Source organism: Phocoena sinus, chromosome 10 (genome assembly GCF_008692025.1).
Source record: "Phocoena sinus isolate mPhoSin1 chromosome 10, mPhoSin1.pri, whole genome shotgun sequence".
NCBI classification, from domain to species: domain Eukaryota; kingdom Metazoa; phylum Chordata; class Mammalia; order Artiodactyla; family Phocoenidae; genus Phocoena; species Phocoena sinus.
The window spans coordinates 64,271,752-64,293,057 of NC_045772.1; the positions used below are offsets into that span (position 1 = coordinate 64,271,752).

Here is a 21,306-nt window from a genome sequence, read left to right on the forward strand (position 1 = left end):
CTCATCACAAACCTACTTCTCAGTCCCAACACCCTTTAGCCAACTCTAAAAATGAACAAACACACACACACACACACACACACACTCCACAACTAGTAATCATGTCATCTTGTTAATTAAGTAATATAAAAATCCTTACCAACAATCCAAGGTTGTCATTTAAGGTCTGAACTAGTAAGAATCCCTGTGTAACCCTAACCACAAATTAGTCACAGGACAATGACTGCAGAAGCTGCCTTTAAGCTGATGGTTATGTTCTCAGACCCTACAGAATACTTCAAGGGTCTGGGGCTGCTGCTGCAGAATCTGTGTAGAAGATGGATGTATATTTCAGGAACCCACCACAACCAGCCGCTATGGTGGATTTGAACATAGAGAGTAAATGCTGGCTTCTGGCCAATCCTTAATATCAGCAACCTAAAGTGTATATAAACTTTAAATCTTCTGGAAAAATATTTCAGAACCAACAGACCACCTCCAAGGTAAGTGTGAGCTCACTAAGACTCCTATGAGGCTCCCAGAAAATGGCATGTGAGCCTGAAGTCCCTTTGTAACCCAGTAACTCAAGGAGCAAGATGCAGGTGTAATTAACCTCCTGCAACAATTAGAAAAAATGAAATTGGAGGTTAGGCCCATCCTAAGAGACAGTTCACTGTCAGCCTGCAGATATTTCAATCTATTATATCTGGTACTATGTGACAACTCTCTCTCTTTCAGATATATACAGGGAAGGAGAAAAAAATGGACTCAAACAGTACTTCCTGTATTACAGCTACCTTCTTGAAATATTTAAAGTATATAGTAGGCACTCAAACTTTTTTCAATGAATAAAGAAGGGATATAAACAATATATCCCTTCTGTTGGTAAGCAATAACCAACAGCTCATACATGTAAAACATTTTAAAATGAAAAAAAGCACCCTAAATTTCAATCAAAGGCAGCAAAGTGAACTGAAGATACTCTACACTATTGACACATTTTTCAAATATACATACGAATAACGTTCTTAAAATGATCATCCACATTTATAGGTATGACTGGAAAGATCTGTATATAACAAATGGTTCCTTCCACGTTGGATACATTTCATACTTTAGAACAGAAACTCCCACTTTCTTCATCAACTGAACCGTCTACACGATTTTCAAAAGTACTTTTATTGCTAAGTTGAAATGTATTTTCATGTGCTTGCCAGATGTCTTGACACATAAATATAATTAGACAGAAGCTAAGAGAGAGCCATGAACAGTGGATAAATCATTTCCTCTTGAATCATTTCCAGTGCAAGTGTCCGGCAAACTGTGTAGAAAGTCAGTAGAGGAAACAGCAGCTCTCGAACATAAGGTCAAGTACTACCTTCAGGTGAACACACTACAACCACCGTTTAAAAGTCACCAAACGGGCTTCCCTGGTGGCGCAGTGGTTGAGAGTCCGCCTGCTGATGCAGGGGACGCGGGTTCGTGCCCCGGTCCGGGAAGATCCCACATGCTGTGGAGCGGCTGGACCTGTGAGCCATGGCCACTGAGCCTGCGCGTCCGGAGCCTGTGCTCCGCAACAGGAGAGGCCACAGCAGTGAGAGGCCCGCGTACCGCAAAAAAAAAAAAAAAAAAAAAAAAAAAAGTCACCAAACTTCCACAAAAAATTAAACATAGGATTACCATATGAACAGATATCAAATAGATATTTATATACCAATGTTCACAGCAGCATTATTCACAATAGCCAAAAGGTGGAAACAACCTGTGTCCATTTACAGATGAATGGATAAACAAAATGTGGTATATGCTTACAATGGAATATTACTCAGTCCTAAAAAGGAAGGAAATTCTGACACAGGCTAAAACACTGATGAACCTTGAAGACACTGTGCTAAGTGAAATAAGCCAGAGACAAATGGACAAATACTATACGATTCCACTTATGTAAGGTGCCTAGAATAATAGTATTCCTAGAGATGGAAAGTGGAATAGTGGTTGCCAGGGGCTGGGGGAAAAGAGGAATGGGGAGTTATTGTTTAATAGCAGTTTCAGTTTGGGAATATAAAAATGTTCTGGAGTTGGACGGTGGTGATGGTTACACAGCAATATGAATGTACTTAATGCCACTGAAGTGTAGACTTAAAAAATGGTTTAAATGGCAAATTTTATGTTATGTGTATTTTACCACAACTTTTTTTTTAAGTAACCAAGCAAGAATGATGGTCAAACCTTTGTGGCAAAAACATATCAAGAAAAGTGGTAAGAGTCTGCAACAAGCATGCTTCACTGTCATCCTCCAGAGCCTAGATGACTTGCCTGAATGTCAAGACCTCAGAATAGGAGGGATGGACATGCCATTTTCATGTTGCTACAGATATATATATCAATATCATATATTGGTATATATGAATGAGAAGATATATTAGAAGGTGAATTATATTCTGTAGGAGGTCGTTTGCTAAATAATCAATGGGCTCCCCTTCCCAACAATTAAATCAGAAAAATATAAGCTTTACGTTCCAGGCTCCAATGTAAGCAGCAAGACTGAAATAATCAGTTTTACTTCTATCAAAGAAGCACAGTGGATCCTAAAGAGTGACTTTAAGTTCCCAGTTTTAATATGGTGGCTCTACAATGGAAACTGCAAGCAGCAATACAATAATTAATAATAAAAATACAAACTTCTTTCACCACCATTATGAAGTTACTTAACCTTTCTGAGCCTCATCTGAAATATGAGAAAAATGCTTACAACTACCTTATAAGGATTGTTTGAAGATCTAATAAAGTAATATATATAAAACACAGTGAGTTCAGTCTCTAGAATACCTAAATGCTCAACAACAACAAAATTCCCTCCCCTCCTGCAATTCACTAGTATCTGTAGCTTTTGCTGCTCCTGGATCAGCCTCCACAGGCTATGCTGATGCTGTGGCCATTAAGCTCTGGCTCCTCCCTCAGGCCCCAGCTGTTTCTCTCGGTTCTAGTTGTTTTACTCCTGGTTTCTAAGAGGATCCCGTCTATATTTAGACATAATGCCAGTACCAACTGTGGACTCAACAGGTGCTTGGAGGGCACTTGAGCACTCAGCAGTTTTCGACTGTTTTCCTGAGTTAATTGGTTTTGGCTCCACAACTGGCTGTCTTGACTTCTACAAGGAAGAGTGCCACGTATGCACAGTACTTCAGCAGTACACCAGACTGAACAGAAAATTAAGTGTGCTCACAGGACAAACCCTTAGCAAGAAGATGTTTTTGCCTATTATCTGGGGCCCCAAAGGTTTGTTAAATCACAGGGGCAATAAACCTTCCATAAACTCTACAGATGCAGCCCATCAACCCAATCTTTGCCTAAATCACTGTATCAAACCCAGGTTTCAACCAATTCATGCTGCTTGTACTTCAACCAAGATCAGGAGGAGAAAGCAGGCAGAACAACAGGAAAGATTTAAAGAAGGCATCAAACAGAGCTGGGTCTGAATTCAGCTTTATTTACTACTAGTTTTGTGACCTTAGTAAGTTATTTAATCTCTTAATTTATAAAATAGGAAATGATAGTGAGGATTAAATTAAATGAGATAATACACACAAAACAATCTTAGCACCTTGCCTAGCCTACCGTAAGAGGTCAATAAAGAGCCTCATTATCACTAATGAGGAAACTGCACTCACTTCTTGCTTTGTTCAGTTTTTATAACATAGAAGAAAAGTGACATTTAGATCATTATTTTTGGACTTTTATAAAATAGTATAATGCCACTATCCAAGACCTAGCTGAGAAATGTAAACCGAAAACTTCGCAGAAATCTTAGATGAGTCAGCAAAACGTTAATGCTCCCCAAAATAAAAAGCTTAATGTGTACTATTTATGAACACATAATGGTAACTACAATTTCAAAATCAGCAATCTTGTACCTAGTACCATTCAAAATTTGGTCTGGAAATCCAAGTATCAAGGAAATGCAAAGATCATAACCCCAAATATACTTTCCCACAATATTTTCAAATCACCTTAATTCAAACTGGAAGGTACAAGGCAGCCTGATAATTTGAAATCAGCATCAAGAATTTCTTGAGGCAGAACCCAAACTCTCCCCCACAAGCATAAAACCAGTAGCAGATGGTACATGCTCATTTCTCAGTGAGAAACTGTAATTCTAACAAAGTACAGATAACTTAGATTTTATCAAGTCTGCTCATCACCTTTTGGTCTAAATGAAAACAAACTCTTGGTTCTCCTCCAAACACTCTAACCTCTGCATTATCAATGACCAAACACCCTAAACTCTGCATTATCAATGACCAAACTCAAAGCAAGATGCCTATTTTTAGTGATCTGTCCTCTCCTGCTTCATTAACCGCAGGTAAATTACATAGAGAGGGAAAATAAATATTACAAGCATGCTTTATCAATGAAATGAACTATAAATGATAACCAATTATTAAAAGAGCGGCTTGTACTCGTTGGCAGAGGGACATGCCAGAGAAAGATCCACCTTCTAAAAGAACCCAGTCATCCTGGATGAATTAGGAGAAAAATGCCACTCCAGTCCACCTAACTTATACTCTCTAACTGGATTTATCCTTCTGCTTTAATTCAAGCCCAAACCACATATATTTTATGTCTCTGCCCCACTTTGCTTTATTTTCCGTTCCGTTTCCCGCTCCCCCATTCCAAGAATGCCCCCCTATCTCTTATTTTTAAATCCCACTTTGCCCCCAAATCCTAAATACGTCGGACACCCACGCACATGACCTTACGCATCCCCGTTGAATTCCCAGTTCATTGTACTTCTCATGCCAAATGATCCATTCTTTCATCCCTTTCGATCTCTCGTTGGTTCTTAAAATCCAGTACCCCACACACGCTCACATCAGAGTCCCCCCTCACTCCATTGTTTCCCTGGCCTATGCCTCCGGAAACCCCCCAACTCGGACCCGTGTGCTTCGGCCCGCCACACTGACCACAGAAACCTTTCACCATCTGGGCACTCCAGGTTCCAAAGGGTTCACGTCCCACTCCTCTCGGTACCCCAACCCCCACCAACTGCCCCCTCCCCCTGTGCCTTCCCTCAAGCCCGCTCTCTGCACCTCTGTGCCCCGCTTCATCCCCCACCAACTCCTCCACCCAACACCCTCAGCCTCACCTACCCCAGGCCCCCGCAGTCGCCGTGTCCCCCAGTTCCGGCTCTGCGTCCGGGACGCTCCCGGGTCTGAGAAGACGAAAGGAGCTCCCCCGCCGCCTCCTCCTCCTCTTCAAGAGCCGCCGCCGTAGCCGCCGCGCTCCTCCCCCAGCTCTCCCGGAGCCGGACGCCGCCCCGCCCCAACCGCCCCTTTCCTCTCTTCCCTCCTCTGCCGGGCGGCGGGCTGGGAATCGCAGCCACGGCTCAGGCCCGGAGGGCCAGCCGATCCACACCGACCTCGCCGGAGCTCGAGCTCTTCGCCCCGCCCTGCAGCCCACTCGGGCGCGTGCGCGCCAACCAGCCAGCGCACAGGGCGCGTGCTCGCGCCGGCGCGACCCCGGCGCGCCGAGCTCGAGGCCATTGCAGCCAACGGGCGCGCGAGCGAGGCCTGGGCGCGCGAGCGAGGCCTGGGCGCGAGGCGGCCCGCGAGGCAGGGATCTGCGCGCGGAGAGGTGCGGGGCCGGAGGCCGCCTCCGGTCTGTCGGGTTGCCGCTCCTAACGTGACCGGTCCCTTGCACCTCGCACCGCCCGCCAGATCGCGCACCCGAGTTCAGGGAGCGCAGGCGTCGCCGGGGATTGGGAAGAACGACAAAGGGAAGGGGTTAGAAGAGTGGGTCGGGAACCAACTAGATGGAAGTGGGGACGGGTGGGACACGAGCTCGCGCCCGCGTGCAGAATGGCCAGTGCCCAGAAGGAGCTGGGCGGCGTGGGGTGGGGAGACAGCGCGCGCTGGGAGTGGAGGGCCCGAGCTGGAACTGCCGGAAAGAGCCGAAACTCTCCCGGAGGTTGCCGAAGGCAGACGCCTGAAGGGGAACCTTGCTGAGGGGCTTTTCTCACTAGGTCCCGGTCGGGATTCTGTCTCCCAGGCTGCTGTCCATTTCGGCACCACGACTCCGCCCCGACGACTTAACACCAATTTTCCACTTTGCCTCCTTCCCGACCTAAGTTTTACTCCAAAAGTCCATTTCAGAGCCACCAGCTGCGGGAAACGCCCGGACGTCCGGACTTCGCGGCCGCTCAGCCTCCTGGGAATCCATAGAGGCAGATGCGGAGTGGTGGCGGGAGGATGCGCCTCCCAGGCCCGGCACAAGATAAATTCGGGAGTAACTTGAGGGTTCTCAGCCTAGTCCGCCAGGCACACTGCTCAAGTCCATTTCTGCGTCGGTTTTCTGGCATACTAAGTTGTCTGCATCCCCCTACGCGGCTGTGGTCACATTGCCCGAATCTTTCTGTTAAATACTCTTCTGTCTTCGTGGTTAGATTCCCAAGCACCCCGGGCGGGGCCAGAACCATCTCTAATATCTGCGCGCCTTTCCAGCCAGTGTCCTCCATGTATGAAGCACTCACCCCACTGCCAACTGGTCAGCGATCTGTTGGGAGTGGCTAGAGGCTGGGCATTTAGACAATCAGCAGTGAAAAGGTTAATCAGAATCTGTCCCCATGTTCTTATCTTTTGAAGCCAAAGCATAAGGGGCTCTGGACAGGCACCAACAACAAGCCAGAGAGTATTTATGAGTGTGTACAGACACCACAGTCACAATGTAGTTTTGGTTTCCACAGGTTTGTTGTTGGAGTTGCAGTACTAGTACATCTCTACGAAGTCATCTGGTCCTTTGGTTTTTAACCTCGCATGGAGTGGAAGGGTCAAAAATCCTCTGGAGCCCACTGGCCCCTGGTTAATAATGCCTAACCTAATACAACCATATATCATTTACAGATCTAAAGAAACAGAAGACTAGGTCATCCAACTAGTTAGGGCACTACACCATGTGTTGCTTACTATTGAAACAGAAAAGTGCAAAGTAGTATAGGAACAAAGAGGAATGAGTGACTAATTATTCCACAATTCTCCTTCCTTCCCATACAGTGTAGGAATGGGATAATATTACCCTGGTTAATAGAAAACTTCATACTAAAGAATGGGGGCTGAACCAATAGGATCCAAGATCTTATTCCATAACTGGTTTCACCTACCAAAAGTCACTTGGGAAACGCCTTCATTAGAGGGCCTGATGCTGCTTGCCAAGCCAATAGTTTCTTCTTTGGGAGGAAAATTAAATCCCCACTTTTGGAAACCTTACAGTCTATTAGGAAAGACATAACGCCTTTCCTAAGAGAGTCCCTGATCTAATGGGAGAGAATTTTTGTATGTGGATATGCCACTCAGAGAGAAGGGAGGTGGATAAAGGAACATGCCTAGGTCAGATCTATAAGGGCTGTCAAAACATCACTGGAAATCGAATGAGATGGAATCATATCTCCTCAAAGAGAGAGTTCTGAGTGTTGTTGAGAGGAACAGTTTGCTAAGTCCCTGGACTGACAGTAAGGGTAGACTCTTCACAAGGATTTTACTCAAGAAATAGTGGCCCTCCAAGAAGGGTGGGTCACACAGAACATATGTTTTGTTGAATGGAATTTGCAAGAGGGGTACTGCAATCATGGTCCACCTTCGCCCTTTCTCCATGCAGCACTCAACCTCTCTAAAAGGACATTGAGCAAATGTTTCAAAAATGCCTTTTTAAAAAAAAAATGCCTTTTTGACCTGAGCTATAAAGATTATTTTTATCATTATTCTTTATACTACATACACATTTTCCATTTTATATGCTATACTTCACAATAAAACAAAGTGAGCATTTAAAATAGTGGCAAATTGGGGACTTCCCTGGTGGTGCAGTGGTTGGGAGTCCGCCTGCCGATGCAGGGGACGCGGGTTCGTGCCCCGGTCTGGGAGGATCCCGCATGCTGTGGAGCGGCTGGGTCCGTGGGCCATGGCTGCTGGGCCTGCGCGTCCGGAGCCTGTGCTCCGCAACGGGAGAGGCCGCGGCAGTGAGAGGCCCGCGTACTGCAAAAAAAAAAAAAAAATTGTTTTAAAGCTGCCTATAAATTATATCGGAGGAAAAGAAATGCTGTAATAAATTCAACATATAATACTGTGACCTACTTTGAAGAAATCACAATTAACAACCAAATTTTTGAAATGATTATAGTAACTGCTATGGATTACAACAGAAGACTTATTAGAAATAACATCCATGTGTCTTAGTTTGGCTTAAGGGCATTGATTTATCCCAGGTTACCTAATGACTGAGGCAAAATTAGAACTAAAGGTAAGTCATGACACAGTCCTCACCTTGGCAGATATATTCTGCAGAAATTAACACGACCTAATTTAAAATATTTTCAAATAGATTCTTGAGATCAGAACTTTTATCATGTTTTTCTTTGAGTTGATATTTTGTATCTGAAGTGATGGATTGTCAGATTCCATGTTTTTATTAGGGAAAAAAAAGAGGCTGAAGTTAAAGTCTCTGTTGACTAAAGGTGAAGCTGCAAACCACAACGAGCATGAAGACCAGCAGAGAATATCTCATAAGGGTGTACTTTTCCCTTTGCTTGGACTACCTCTGATACCTAAGAATATTGATGTTGGCAGTTCACACTGTGTGTCTTAGAAATTTAGTTTCATGGGATGCTGAATAGATGTTATCTGAAAAAACTATTCCAGGTCCAAGTAAGTTTGGGAAATACTGGGTAAAATAAAAATAAATTGGTTTACTTCCCAGAGCATTTAACATGATAATGTGCACTGTTAATATTGAAGGGAGGGACTTCCCTGGTGGCGCAGTGGTTAAGAATCCGCCTGCCAATTCAGTGGACACAGGTTCGATCCCTGGTCCGGGAAGATCCCACATGCCACAGAGCACCTAAGCCTGTGCGCCACAGCTACTGAGCCTGCGCTCTAGAGCCCAGAGTCACAACTACCGAGTCCACGTGCCGCAACTACTGAAGCCTGCGGGCCTAGGGCCCGTGCTCTGCAACAAGAGAAGCCACCTCAATGAGAAGCCCACACACCGCAACAAAGAGTAGCTCCTGCTCGCTGCAACTAGAGAAAGCCCGCGTGCAGCAACGAAGACCCAACGCAGCAAAAAATAATAATAATTAATTAATTTTAAATTAATTTTTAAAAATATTGAAGGGAATGTAGTATATAGTGTGCAGCTTTCCCCCAAGGAAACTTTTTGTGCAGGATTAATGTTTCTTTGAACAGCCACTCTATAAAGTTCTATTAAAGGGATTTGATGGGGCTTCCCTGGGGCTTCCCTGGTGGCGCAGTGGTTGAGAGTCCACCTGCCGATGCAGGGGACACAGATTCGTGACCTGGTCTGGGAAGATCCCACATGCCGCGGAGCGGCTGGGCCCGTGAGCCATGGCCGCTGAGCCTGTGCGTCCAGAGCCTGTGCTCCACAGCGGGAGAGGCCACAACAGTGAGAGGCCCGCGTACCGCAAAAAAAAAAAAAAGAAAAAAAAGGGGGGGGGTTTGATTAGGTTGTAATTTCCCATTTTATAGATAACAAAACTGAGGTTCAAAGACATGGGTAACATACCCAAATTCAGTTGTGCATCAGATGTTTAGAGCTGCAAAAGGCCTTAAATTGTCAAAGGTTGAATTGTTAAATCATGAAATTAGGGGCAATGTCAGAACCAAAACTCAGATTTGAAACACTCAGTTCAGTGAAAGTGCCTTGCAGGTTCATTAAAAATGTGAAATTGAATTTGTTTCTATGTGTGAGATATACAACTAATACTGCTTTACTGAAAGTTCATGCATGGAATTTCGGCATGCTCTTTCACTTACACGGTCTATCACCACTTTTTAAAGTGATAATGCCACCCTCTGTAAAATGTTTTATGGTTTATAAAGTGCCCTCAACACATCTCATTTGAATGTCTCAACAACCCTGTGATGCAAGCATCATTGTCCTCATTTAACAAATGAGGAAACCGAGGCTCTAAATTGTTAAATAGCAGGGGGTTTTGTTTGTTTGGTTTTTGGAGGAAAGGTTTATTGCAAGGCCAAGCAAAGAAACGGGTGGCTCATGCTCAAAAAACCTGGACTCCCTTAAGTAGCAATTTACCATACTTAGTAAATGTCCTGTTATTTGCATTGAGAGAAGACAGTCCTGCTGTCAAGGGCCTTTGGTATAGTCAAGGAGACAAGACTTAAAAATGTCAGATAGAGAATGATTATATGGCAACATGTAAGAAAACGCTTGATAGAATGGTACAAACTGGACAAGACTGCAGAAGAAATTCAAGGAGGAAAGATTACTGGAGATGGACTTAATCAGCAAAGGCATCATTTAGGGATAAACCTTAAGCTGGATCATAAAAGAAGTGTAAAGATTTGGATTAGCAGAGGGGAAAAAGGATTATAGAAAAGAAGAGTGACAGCAGCAAAGACATAAACATGAGAACAAAAAACACACTGCTGGAAAAGAATTAGAGTTTGAAGGGAGATGGGTCTGAAATGATCAGTCTCTTGGATGTACAAGAAAAATCACCTGCTAAGAGGCAGAGTTCCCAGTCACTTAATATAAAATGAGCGAGTGCTTTCCAACCCAAATTACACAGAAAAGCAGTAAACTTACACTCTCTGTTGTGGACCCCAGGAATGAAAACGAGAAAGTAGCAACAGAAGCCAAGTCCAAACTGGTGGTTATGGGTAGGAAGGAGAGGTTGGGGAGTAACATGAGCCTCACTGGTCCTCAGATCTGTGATTGGGAAATATATGAATAGAAGACATCTATATTTCCTCTATACCCTTCCCATTCCTTTCCTGATACTAAATCATTTGAAAGGTGCCTGACCTCCTGATGGTAAGGAAAATGCCCCTTTAAGTGATGCTTGGAAGCCAGGCTCTCATGCTAATTTAGTCACTGCGCAGCAGAGAATGTTCCCCACAACGCTTCTTAGCCCAGAAATGGACCTAAGGTCTGGCCAGAATGGGTTAAAATCATTCCCTTCCAACTTTCCCACATAGGGCACTTCTCTATTCTATTGAAACTTATCACTGAGGTTTAAATCCAGAAAATCCAAGGTCTTGCTGAAAGTTATAATAGTTTGCAAGTAAGCAGATGGATGAGAGGTGGAGAGAAAGAAGAGAATTGGGAAGAAAAGGAAAAGGAAAATGAAGAAAGCAACAAACTATTGAAATGAAACCTCGGGACTTCCCTGGTGGTCCAGTGGTAAAGAATCCACCTTCCAGTGCAGAGGACGCGGGTTCGATCACTGGTCAGGGAGATAAGATCGCACATGTCCCAGGGCAACTAAGCTCTAGTGCCTCAACGAGAGAGCCTGCGTGCCGCAAACTACAGAGCCCATGCGCCCTGAAGCCTGCGTGCCACAACTAGAGAGAGAAAACCCACACAACACAACTAGAGGGAAGCCTGAGCACCACAACGAAGAGACCGCGTGCCGCAACAAAAAATCCTGCATGCCTCAACAAAGATCCCACGTGCTGCAACTAAGACCCAATGCAGCCAAAAAAGTAAGGAAAATAAATAAATAAAATAAATAAATATTAACCAAAAAAAATTGACCTTGACTAAAGTCATTAAAAAAAAAAAGGCGGGGGGGGGGGGGGGGGGGGGAACCTCCCTGGTGGTCCAGTGGTTAAGAATCTGCCTACCAATGCAGGGAACGCAGATTCTATCCCTGGTCTGGGAACTAAGATCCCACACGCCGTGGGGCAACTAAGCCTGTATGCTCTAGAGCCTGCGTGCCACAACTAGAGAGACGCCTGTGCGCAGCAACGAAGATCCCACGTGCTGCACCTAAGACACGACACAGCCAAAAAGAGAAAGAAATGAAACCGCATTTAGCTGGAACCCTATGTAAATATTCTGCGTTTGTTGTTCAAAACCCATCTTAGCAAAACAAACAAACAAAACCAGTTAGTTGAACAAGTTTCAATCCCTTGGAATGACTAAGAGAAAAAGATGGCAAGGAACATGAAGAGAAACCAAAAAAGCAGCTTCTCAGGGTGTGAACTGGCATGAAATTTGTGTTCAAGCAAAGCTCTAACATGAGATTTCACCAGAGTTTCTGGCGAGATCAAATGACATCCAGAAAACATACTTCATTTGGAGTTTGACCTGAATAACACCCAAAGACAACTTCACAGTTTCTCTCACCTTCCCAACAAAAGGAAGGGACTGAACTCTGGTAATGAACCGACTAAGGAGGTACCACTACCAGATTCTAAAAAAAAGTGTATACATTTTACCCTTGTGACAGCCTTCAGGCGCCATCTGCAGTTCTCAGCTAAGACTGCAGTAAACCTAGACCTCCTGCTAGCTTATTAGGACCACCCACTCTTAAAGAAAAAAGAAAACAAAGAAAGAAAGAAAGAAATTCCATCCAGGGAGTCCTCAAAAGCCTCCTAGGTCCTAGAGTAGGTGCAAACGCAGCTTGAAGACACAGAGCCTAGGAAAAGACCTAAGGGCCTTAGTTGGCTATAAGCCCCATGAGCAAACCACCCCCTCAAAAAACAAGCTAAGAAATTCTTAGACTGCTTGATTTAAAGGATGATATATTGTCCAGACCTTGAGAACTTAATAGCTCCACAGTACCCTGTTCTGTCTGAACACATCTGAGAATTGCATTTAGTTCTGGGCACCACAATTTAAGAGCAATATTGACAACAGTCATAAAAATGTTCATACCCTTTGACCCAGTAATCCCACGCATGGGAATTTATTCTGAAATAGTTCAGGAGACTAGATGAATTAGAAGCATGAAAATATCGATGCAGCATTCTTTATAACAACAAATATATATATGTGTGTGTGTGTGTGTATATTTGTGTGTATATATAGCTTAAATGTCTCCCAAGAAGGTAATATTATACAGCATTTCAGTATAATTATGTTATTTGAAAAAAATTAAAAATATTTAATAATAATGCATACTACAACATGGATGAATCCTGAAAATATTATGCTAAGTGAAAGAAGCCAGACAGAAAAGGAGACATTTATGATTCCATTTATATAAAATGTCTAGAATAGACAAATCTATAGAGACAGAAAGTAGATTCATAGTTGCCAGGGGATGAGGGCAAGGAGAGAATGGAGAATGATTGCCCCTATGTATGGAGTTTCTTTTTGGGGTGGTAAAAATATTCTGCAGTTAAGGTTGATGGTTGTACAACCTCATGAATATACTAAAAACCACTTAACTTTTTACTTTCAAAGGGTAAATTTTATGTTATGTGAATTATATCTCAGTAAAATATATATATATGTATATATATATGAAGTCTTCCTAGTAATATATATAAATGCTTATGATTCAGGGAGGAGAAAAAACTATAAAATTATATTCTTGATATGATATGTACATTTATGGGTGAGGACTAAAAGACATCATGAATAAATGAAAACTGACAGTTCGATACAGGTGAATATTTGATAGGGGGGGTTGACCATTATATTGTTCTTTGAGCAATTAGATATTTTATTTTCTTCCCAAGACGGTGTCCACAAGAGGGCAGAGAGATGAAAAACCAAACCACTTCTCACAAGCTTCAGCCGAACAGTTAGAAACCCAGAATCCAGTGTGGAAAGCAATCTTAAAGGTCACCTAAGTCCAATTTCCTCACCTTACAAGGAAAAAACTGAGGCCCAGAGTGGTATAGTGGCTCATCCGAAGTCAGCAGGCTGTTCACGCAAGAGGCAGAAGCAAAACTTTCCCCCTTGTCACTTCTCCACCCATCCTCTTTCTACCAAATTACAAAATAATAATAATAAGAAGAAGAGAGAGAGAGAGAGAGAGAGAGTGAGAGAGATGGCAGATCTAGAAAGAAATTTCAGGGAAGCAAATTTCAGTCTAATAAAAGAACAACAGTTAAGGATGTCCAAAAGGTGGGACAGGTAGGGGATTTCCAATTAAATCAAAAGCCAGAATTGGTCATCTCTGAGGCAGGCTATTCTCAAGATCCTGCTACGGAGAGGTACTTGGGGTAGAGGCCTTCTCAGTTCCCTTCCAACTCTTTAAAGGGTCTATACACTTTTCATTCGTGGGAGTGGGAGAGTACAGCATCACTGGATTTCATTACATCAACCCAGGTAGAGAATAAGGAAGACCTCTCACTTGCTAATATCTTAGTTGGTTTTTTAAAAATAATTATATTATAGTGAATTTCTGCTTTCAGCTGATTTTCACTATGTCAAGTCCTTTAGGAAGCACATTTCCAGAAAAGTCTTAGTGATTATAATATTCTAGGGCTGGTAGCAAAGCAGAATTTCCTTCCAGAAGTTCTAAATTCATATGATTTGTGCCATTTCTTTGTTTTCAAAAAATGGCTGGGCTACACCACTGGCTATTAGATACATGAACATCTAGATGTCCTCTGGGGGTGGGTAGGTAGCCTAATCCTGGGAAGCACTCAATTTCAGTACCTGCTCACAGGCCAGGACAAGAGGGAAGATGAAATCCAAAGATGGTTTAATCAGTCTTTCCTACTAAGAGGTAAACATTCTTTAACCTCTTTCTCACTTCTTACGTAGTAATCCAGCCCACACCCACAAACTCTCTCCTATGGAAAGCTTCATACCAATCCACACTGAAGTGACCAATGGGGGTAAGAGTTGGGCAGCAGACCTATGCTGCAGCGTTTCATAAACTATAAATACCCCTGCTTTTCGGCATAGAAGGACTGAGACTCCAGATGTCAGGGAACAGCCTCCCTAATTGAAATGAATCTGTCAAAGGATGACAAGAATTCTGCAAGGAGAATCTGCAGGTAAAAAGGGCCATCTTACAAGCAGTTCCCCATCTCCCTCCCATTAAATTCATCTTACCCTCAGAGTTGTTGCATTCTGAGGCCTTCTGCTATAATCACTGGCCCAGAGGAGCTCCGCCCCATTTTAAAATGATAGTCTGAAAATGACCAAACCCAAACCACTTCCCTGGTTCCCCATAAACAGCTAAGAAAGACTGGAAATTTCTTTTTTTTTTTTGCTGCACCGTGAGGCATTTGGGATCTTAGCTCCCCGACCAGGATCGAACCGTGCCCCCTGCAGTGGAAGCGCAGAGTCTTAACCACTGGACCACCATGGAAGTCCTGGAATTTTCTTAATTATAAAACAAGAGAGTCTAGAGAAGGGGAGGGGAACACTTGTAACCCTACCATCACAATACAATCCATCATTCCTATTTATTTCTTTCTAACTATTATTTGCAAGCATTCATACACAGATTTACAGGAAGCCAAGAGGAACTTTTTTTAATACAAAATACACTAATACACTCTAGGAAAATTCATCCTTACAGGTAGAACCTTCATTCTATACCAGTAACTCACTAGACACTCAAGCACTATGTATTTCCTTACATAGGCTGAAAAGAGTTTGAAAGCGAACTACTAGTTATATTTGCTTACTCTACATGTGCTAGCTTCTATATTACAGCAACTCTTTAAAAAAAGTATGTACTATTATCTCAATTTTAGAGGAAACTAAGGCTCTAAGTGGCTAAAGAAACCCAAGATCACAGAGCTAAAAAATCATGGAACCAGATTCAAATCCTAATCCTAATCCTCCTGACTCTAAAACCCAAGCTTAAAGTCAAAAGACCATCCATACACTGGGGGAAAATATCTCCAACACATACGATGAAGGGCTAAGGTTCCTAACAAGCAAGGATACCAAGAAAATAGATTTCACAGAGACAAACAGGAACACAATTTAAAAAAAAAAAAAAGGTAGATGAAATTATCAGGCAATTCACTGAAGAGGAAATGCAATGGCCCAATAAACATTTGAAAAGATGCTGAACTTTACTTGGAGTCAGGGAAAGGCAAACTGAAGTCATCAGATACTATTTCTCACCCATCATGTTGGCAAAAAATTAAAAGAAAGATAACAGTCCATACCGGTTACAAAGAACGGGCCACTTGTACTGCTGGTGGAAGTGTAGATGTTTACAGTCTTTTCCAAAAGTAACCTGATACAGTATCAATCAAAATTTAAAGCACACATTCTGTTTGACCCTGCATTATCACTTATTGGAATCTAGCCTTAGAAAAACAAAAAGCACCAATACACATATTTAAAGATATTTATTGTAGCGTTGCTCATGTTGGAAAAATAGAAACTGCTCATCAATAGTTCCTGTTTGAATAAATTAAAATATATTTTTATAACAAAAACTCGTAAGAAAATCTGAGAACAGTAAAATAATTTTCCAAATCAAGTAAAACCTCAATCACTCTTTTGTTTCTTTTTCCTTATAGACTGTTTTTAATATATCTACATTTTGCAGATGTAGTACTACATAACATGTCAATAAATTAGTAATTAATAGCCTATGAAAATGTCACATGATAATTTGACAAATTATGTTCTTCAAAGGAAATGTATATCAATTTCTGACAACTTTAAAAAGGTGTGACATTGTAAATTAACTATACTTCAATTTAAAAATACTGACAAAAAACCAAAAATAACTTGATATGATGAAACATTTGAGTAAATTAATAGTAAAAAAAAAAGTGTGAAAGTTAATTTGGTTTGTTATTTTTTTTTTTTGGCTGCACCTGGATTGCGGCATGCAGGATCTAGCTCCCGGGTCAGGGATCAAACCAGGGCCCCCTGCATCGGGAGTGCGGGGTCCTAATCACTGGACCTCCAGGGAAGTCCCTAATTTGGTCTTAAAATCATGGTATATAAATTCATTGGCAATTTTTTTTTTATATATGGATGCAGAAAAACACATCTACAAATTTCATTCCTCTCAATTGATCTGACCATTTTTTTTTTAATCAGTAGGGAAAACTATCCAAAATAATTTTACTTTTTAAGAATACATATGCCAGGGCTTCCCTGGTGGCGCCTGCCAAGGTAGGGGACACGGGTTCGAGCCCTGGTCTGGGAAGATCCCACATGCCGCAGAGCAACTAAGCCCGTGCGCCACAGCTACTGAGCCTGCGCTCTAGAACCTGTGAGCCACAACTACTGAGCCGCGTGCCACAACTACTGAAGCCCACGCGCCTAGAGTGCGTGCTCCTGAACAAGAGAAGCCACCGCAATGAGACGCCTGCACACCACAACGAAGAGTAGCCCCCGCTTGCCACAACTAGAGAAAGCCCACGCACAGCAACGAAGACCCAACGCAGCCAATAAATAAACAAATAAAATAAAATTTAAAAAGAATACATATACCACTCAGAGTTAACTACCAGAAAAAAGAAAAGGACTGAGTGCTGTACACACAAATAAAGAAAAGCAAGAAAGCTGGAGTAAGTGTACATAATTTTAACATCACGTTCCTGGTCTCCAGTCTTCCTCTGCAAACTGAAGCATCCTGGGCTGTTCCTTCCACACTTGGGAATTAAATAAGGCCCCTTTGAGATGCTCAAGTTATTGGTTCCCTAGAGTTTCCCCAAAGTCCGCATAAAGCCATATGAGATATAAAATCATGAATTTTCCCATGAGTCCCCATAAAAGTGTCATCTGTTCCTTCTGCAATTTTCTAATGCATTCTATTCACACCTCTTAGGACACAGTTCAGAACACTGAATGGGGCAGACTTTGATATCTGTGTACCTGTGTTATTATCCCCCAATGGACTGTAAACAACGAGGGAGCAAGGTGTGTAGCTCAGAATCAAATCCCAAGTTTCAGGAAGACCTGACAATTCAGCCAGTCTAACCACCTGTGTAAAGTTTGAGGGCTTTCCACAATACACCAAGCAGAAGAGTCTGTGATAGGGGATTACACCCTACCCCTACCCTCCAGCAGCTTGTTCCTTCTTGGGAAAAGTATAGCTCCTAGAAAGTTCTCCTATAAATGGAATTTAAATATTTTTCTGAAATTTTGAAATTTAACCCCAGTCTTACCCCTTGGTAGCCCACAGAATAGATCAAATCCCTCTTGTCACAGGACACCTTGTGAAGTATTAGAACCCTTATATTTTTCTTCAATCACCTAACTCAGTGCTTTGCACATTTAAAAAAAAAATTGTTAAGTAAACTTCCTCCATCATCCATCAATGTTCCAGGGGTGAAATAATGTGGTATAGACTCTAAAAGATATTTTATTGGTTTTATAATATGTCTTTCATTGCATTATCTCATTTTAAGAAAAAATAATCAGGAATACGATAGCCAAGAATTCAGAAATTCAAAACATAAATACATTCTTCTACCACAAAAGCTTTCTCACCCCTTTAAGGTTTTCTCATCTCCACTGCAAGTGACAGCTTCTTAAACACTGTTGGGATGCCTCATGTGGGCAAAGCTGGGCTGGGACAAGCTGCTCAGCTGTGCCAGGAAGAGTCCATCCTCAAAGGGAAGTTTCTTCTCACCTGCAGGATCCCCTTGGCTTCCTGGGCTGACTCAGGACTTCATACACAGCCTGGATCTCCAGAAAGTGCCTCTGAGCTTCCTCCACCTGGTGCCAATTGTGGTCTCCACGAGCTCCAGGTATCTGCAATGTATTTCTTCATTTGTTGCCCCCTCTGAGAGACCCAAAACCTTAGGGAGACACAAGCTAACAAATTAGAACCTCATAAGTTGTCAGGGCTCCTGAGCCTCTCCTTGCTCCCTTCCTAAATCAGGCTGGAATTGGCTTCCACTTGCTGGTGGGAAAGGCACAGAACCTCAGATTAGAATTCCAGCCTTTTGAAACATGGACAACCTCTGGATCTCATGGCAAGAACCAGGATTCGCTTTTAATCACAGATGCTCAATTTCCAACCTGGAACTTGGCATCCCTGACAAGATCTCCTCCTTGCAAGAGAAATAAGCATATATGTCCACCAAAGACATGTACAAGAATGTTTATAACAGCTTTATTCAGAACAGTTCCAAACTGGAAACCACCCAAATGTTCACTGACAAAAGTGGATAGATAAACTGTGGTATATTCATACAATGGGATACTATACAACAATGAAAACAAACAGTTTATAATCCCATGCAACAGTATGAATAAATCTCACAAACATAATGTTGAATGAAAGAACTCAGACACAAAAGAGTACACACTGAGTGATTCCATTTATATGAAGCCCAAGAATAGGCAAAACTAATCTATGGTAATAGAAGTCAGAATAGAGGTTTTTTCCCAGGAAAGGAGGATAGATTGGGAAGGGGTATGAGCGAACCTTCTTAGTGCTAGAAATATTCCATACCTTCATTGGAGTGGTGGTTACATAGGTATCTATATAAAATTATCGTACTCTATATATGTTATACCTCAATAAAAAGTAAATAATATACATGTATCTTTCCCCACTCCCTGTTAGAGCCTCTGAACCTACACCTATTGCACACAGAAGCCCAAAGAAGCCAGGACACCCTTCCAGGGGCTGACCCAGCAGACATGAAAACAGTACGTCCACATTACGGGTACCTGCTCCAATAAGGCTTAGCCTAGGGACTTCCCTGGTGGCACAGTGGTTAAGAATCCACCTGCCAATGCAGGGGACATGGGTTCGAGCCCTGGTCTGGGAAGATCCCACATGCCATGGAGCGGCTGAGCCCATGTGCCACAACTACTGAGCCTGTGCTCTAGAGCCCACAAGCTGCAATTACTGGAGCAGGCGTGCTTAGAGCCCATGCTCTGCAACAAGAGTAGCCCCTGCTCACCACAACTAGAGAGAGCCCGCATGCAGCAACGAAGACCCAACACAGCCCAAAATGAATAAAATAAAATAAGGCTTAGCCTAGGGCTTCCCTGGTGGCACAGTGGTTAAGAATCCGCCTGCCAATGCAGGGGACACGGGTTCGAGCACTGGTCTGGGAAGATCCCACATGCCGCGGAGCAACTAAGCCCGGGCGCCACAACTACTGAGCCTACAAGCCTAGAGCCCATGCTCCGCAGCAAGAGAAGCCACTGCAATGAGGAGCCCACGCACCGCAACGAAGAGTAGCCCCTGCTCGCCGCAACTAAAGAAAGCCCGCACACAGCAACGAAGACCCAAGGCAGCCAAAAGTAAATAAATAAATTTATATTTTCAAAAAAGACTTAGCCTCACTTCCGGAGCCATTCCAGACAGGAATGAGAGGGAAGAAAACTTACCTGGTAAGCCAACTGACACTTCTAATCCTGAAAACTGTGAACAAACTCATAGAGCTTTTACCACTCTTGGAAGTAGCCGCTGCTGAAGCCATGATCTCCCACCAGCAGCTTCCAGACCCAGTTAAGGCAGAAGGAGGACAGACTCCATCAGGTGCCCACGGAGGGGGAAGAAGCTGAACCAACTGAAGAAGGAGCCAAGGGTCTCTGCCACATAGCTAAGGGTGGCAGCCGTGTTGCAGAGGGCACTGTATGCTAGCGGGCATGTGAAAGCAAGGTAAGCCAAGCCCAGGCAGTAGAGCCTCACACTGAGCATCTCTGACCCAACTGAAGCTTTGTAGAGGCGATGCTTCTGGGCTGTGATGCCAGAAGCCAAGCTGATGGGCAGGATGGCTATGAGGTGGCCATAGAAAATAAAGGAAGTACGAAACGCTGCTCCTAGAGTGTTCTGAGGTCTGGTTACCAACAGCAGCCATCAGCAAAACCCCTAAGCCAACTGCCAGTGGGAGGCCCACAATATAGAAGCTGCCCATGAAGGAGAGGCTAATGAGAGCCACAAGGCCAAAATAAATGCCCACTATCATCTGGGCAGCAAAGTGAATGGGACTCAAAGGGTGTGTCCCCCCTCCTGAACTCTGCCTCTGCCGCTGGGGTCTGTTGGCCGGAGCAACAAAGCTCGGGAGCTTCCAGAATTCCCAGAGCCAGCCTAGGCCATCCCTTCCCCCCCCCCCACCGCCCCCCAGGGGCATCCAGAGCTGTGCGTGGCTGTCCCACCCAAGGTACAGGTGATGGAGCCCAGCAAGGCCCCCTACAGCCCAGAGGGCATAGGTCATCAGGAGCCCTGTGGCCATCCTCTAGGAGAAGGGTCTCAGAACAAGTCCAGTGGCACCTGCCTTTGCTCAGAATGCCAAAATCTGGGATCATCTGTGAGAATCATGGCAGTCACGGGTCCAGAGTTATCCTTAGACCCTAAGACATGGAAAAAAGCAGTCATAAGATTATATCCAGGTCCCCACACAATAACCATTTCTCCTTCCAATATTAGTCAAGTCCAGATCTTCCTGAGTTTCCCTGAAATTGTGGTTCTCCCATACCCTTAGGTCTAGCACCTCATCTCTGTGTTTTACAGCCACAGTGACTCCAAATTTAGGGGAGAAGAATGTTTGAAATGCTTTCAGTTGAGTAACTGAGAACTCAGCACACGGACAATAAAAAGCAGAAGCTTAAATTTCAGACCTTCCCTCAGACCACTGACCTCCTGGTCAGCGGGTTGCGGGG

At 43.4% G+C, this 21,306-nt stretch overlaps 2 protein-coding genes across 2 annotated transcripts in view; both read right to left on the minus strand.

Moving 5' to 3' along the window:
• SPATS2 (spermatogenesis associated serine rich 2) overlaps nucleotides 1-5,449 on the minus strand; it is a 136,841-nt gene extending 131,392 nt beyond the window's left edge. Inside the window, 1 exon segment of the mRNA XM_032645176.1 lies at nucleotides 5,130-5,449. The gene's annotated coding sequence lies outside the window, so the exon portion shown is untranslated.
• Nucleotides 5,450-18,037: 12,588 nt separating this feature from the next.
• Nucleotides 18,038-20,915, minus strand: DNAJC22 (DnaJ heat shock protein family (Hsp40) member C22). Its single transcript, XM_032645178.1, is given in 5 exon segments — nucleotides 18,038-18,419; nucleotides 18,422-18,482; nucleotides 20,032-20,154; nucleotides 20,156-20,477; nucleotides 20,479-20,915. Coding segments are annotated over 5 exon segments (1,017 nt in total). The 5' UTR covers nucleotides 20,880-20,915; the 3' UTR covers nucleotides 18,038-18,309.
• Nucleotides 20,916-21,306: the final 391 nt, after the last annotated feature.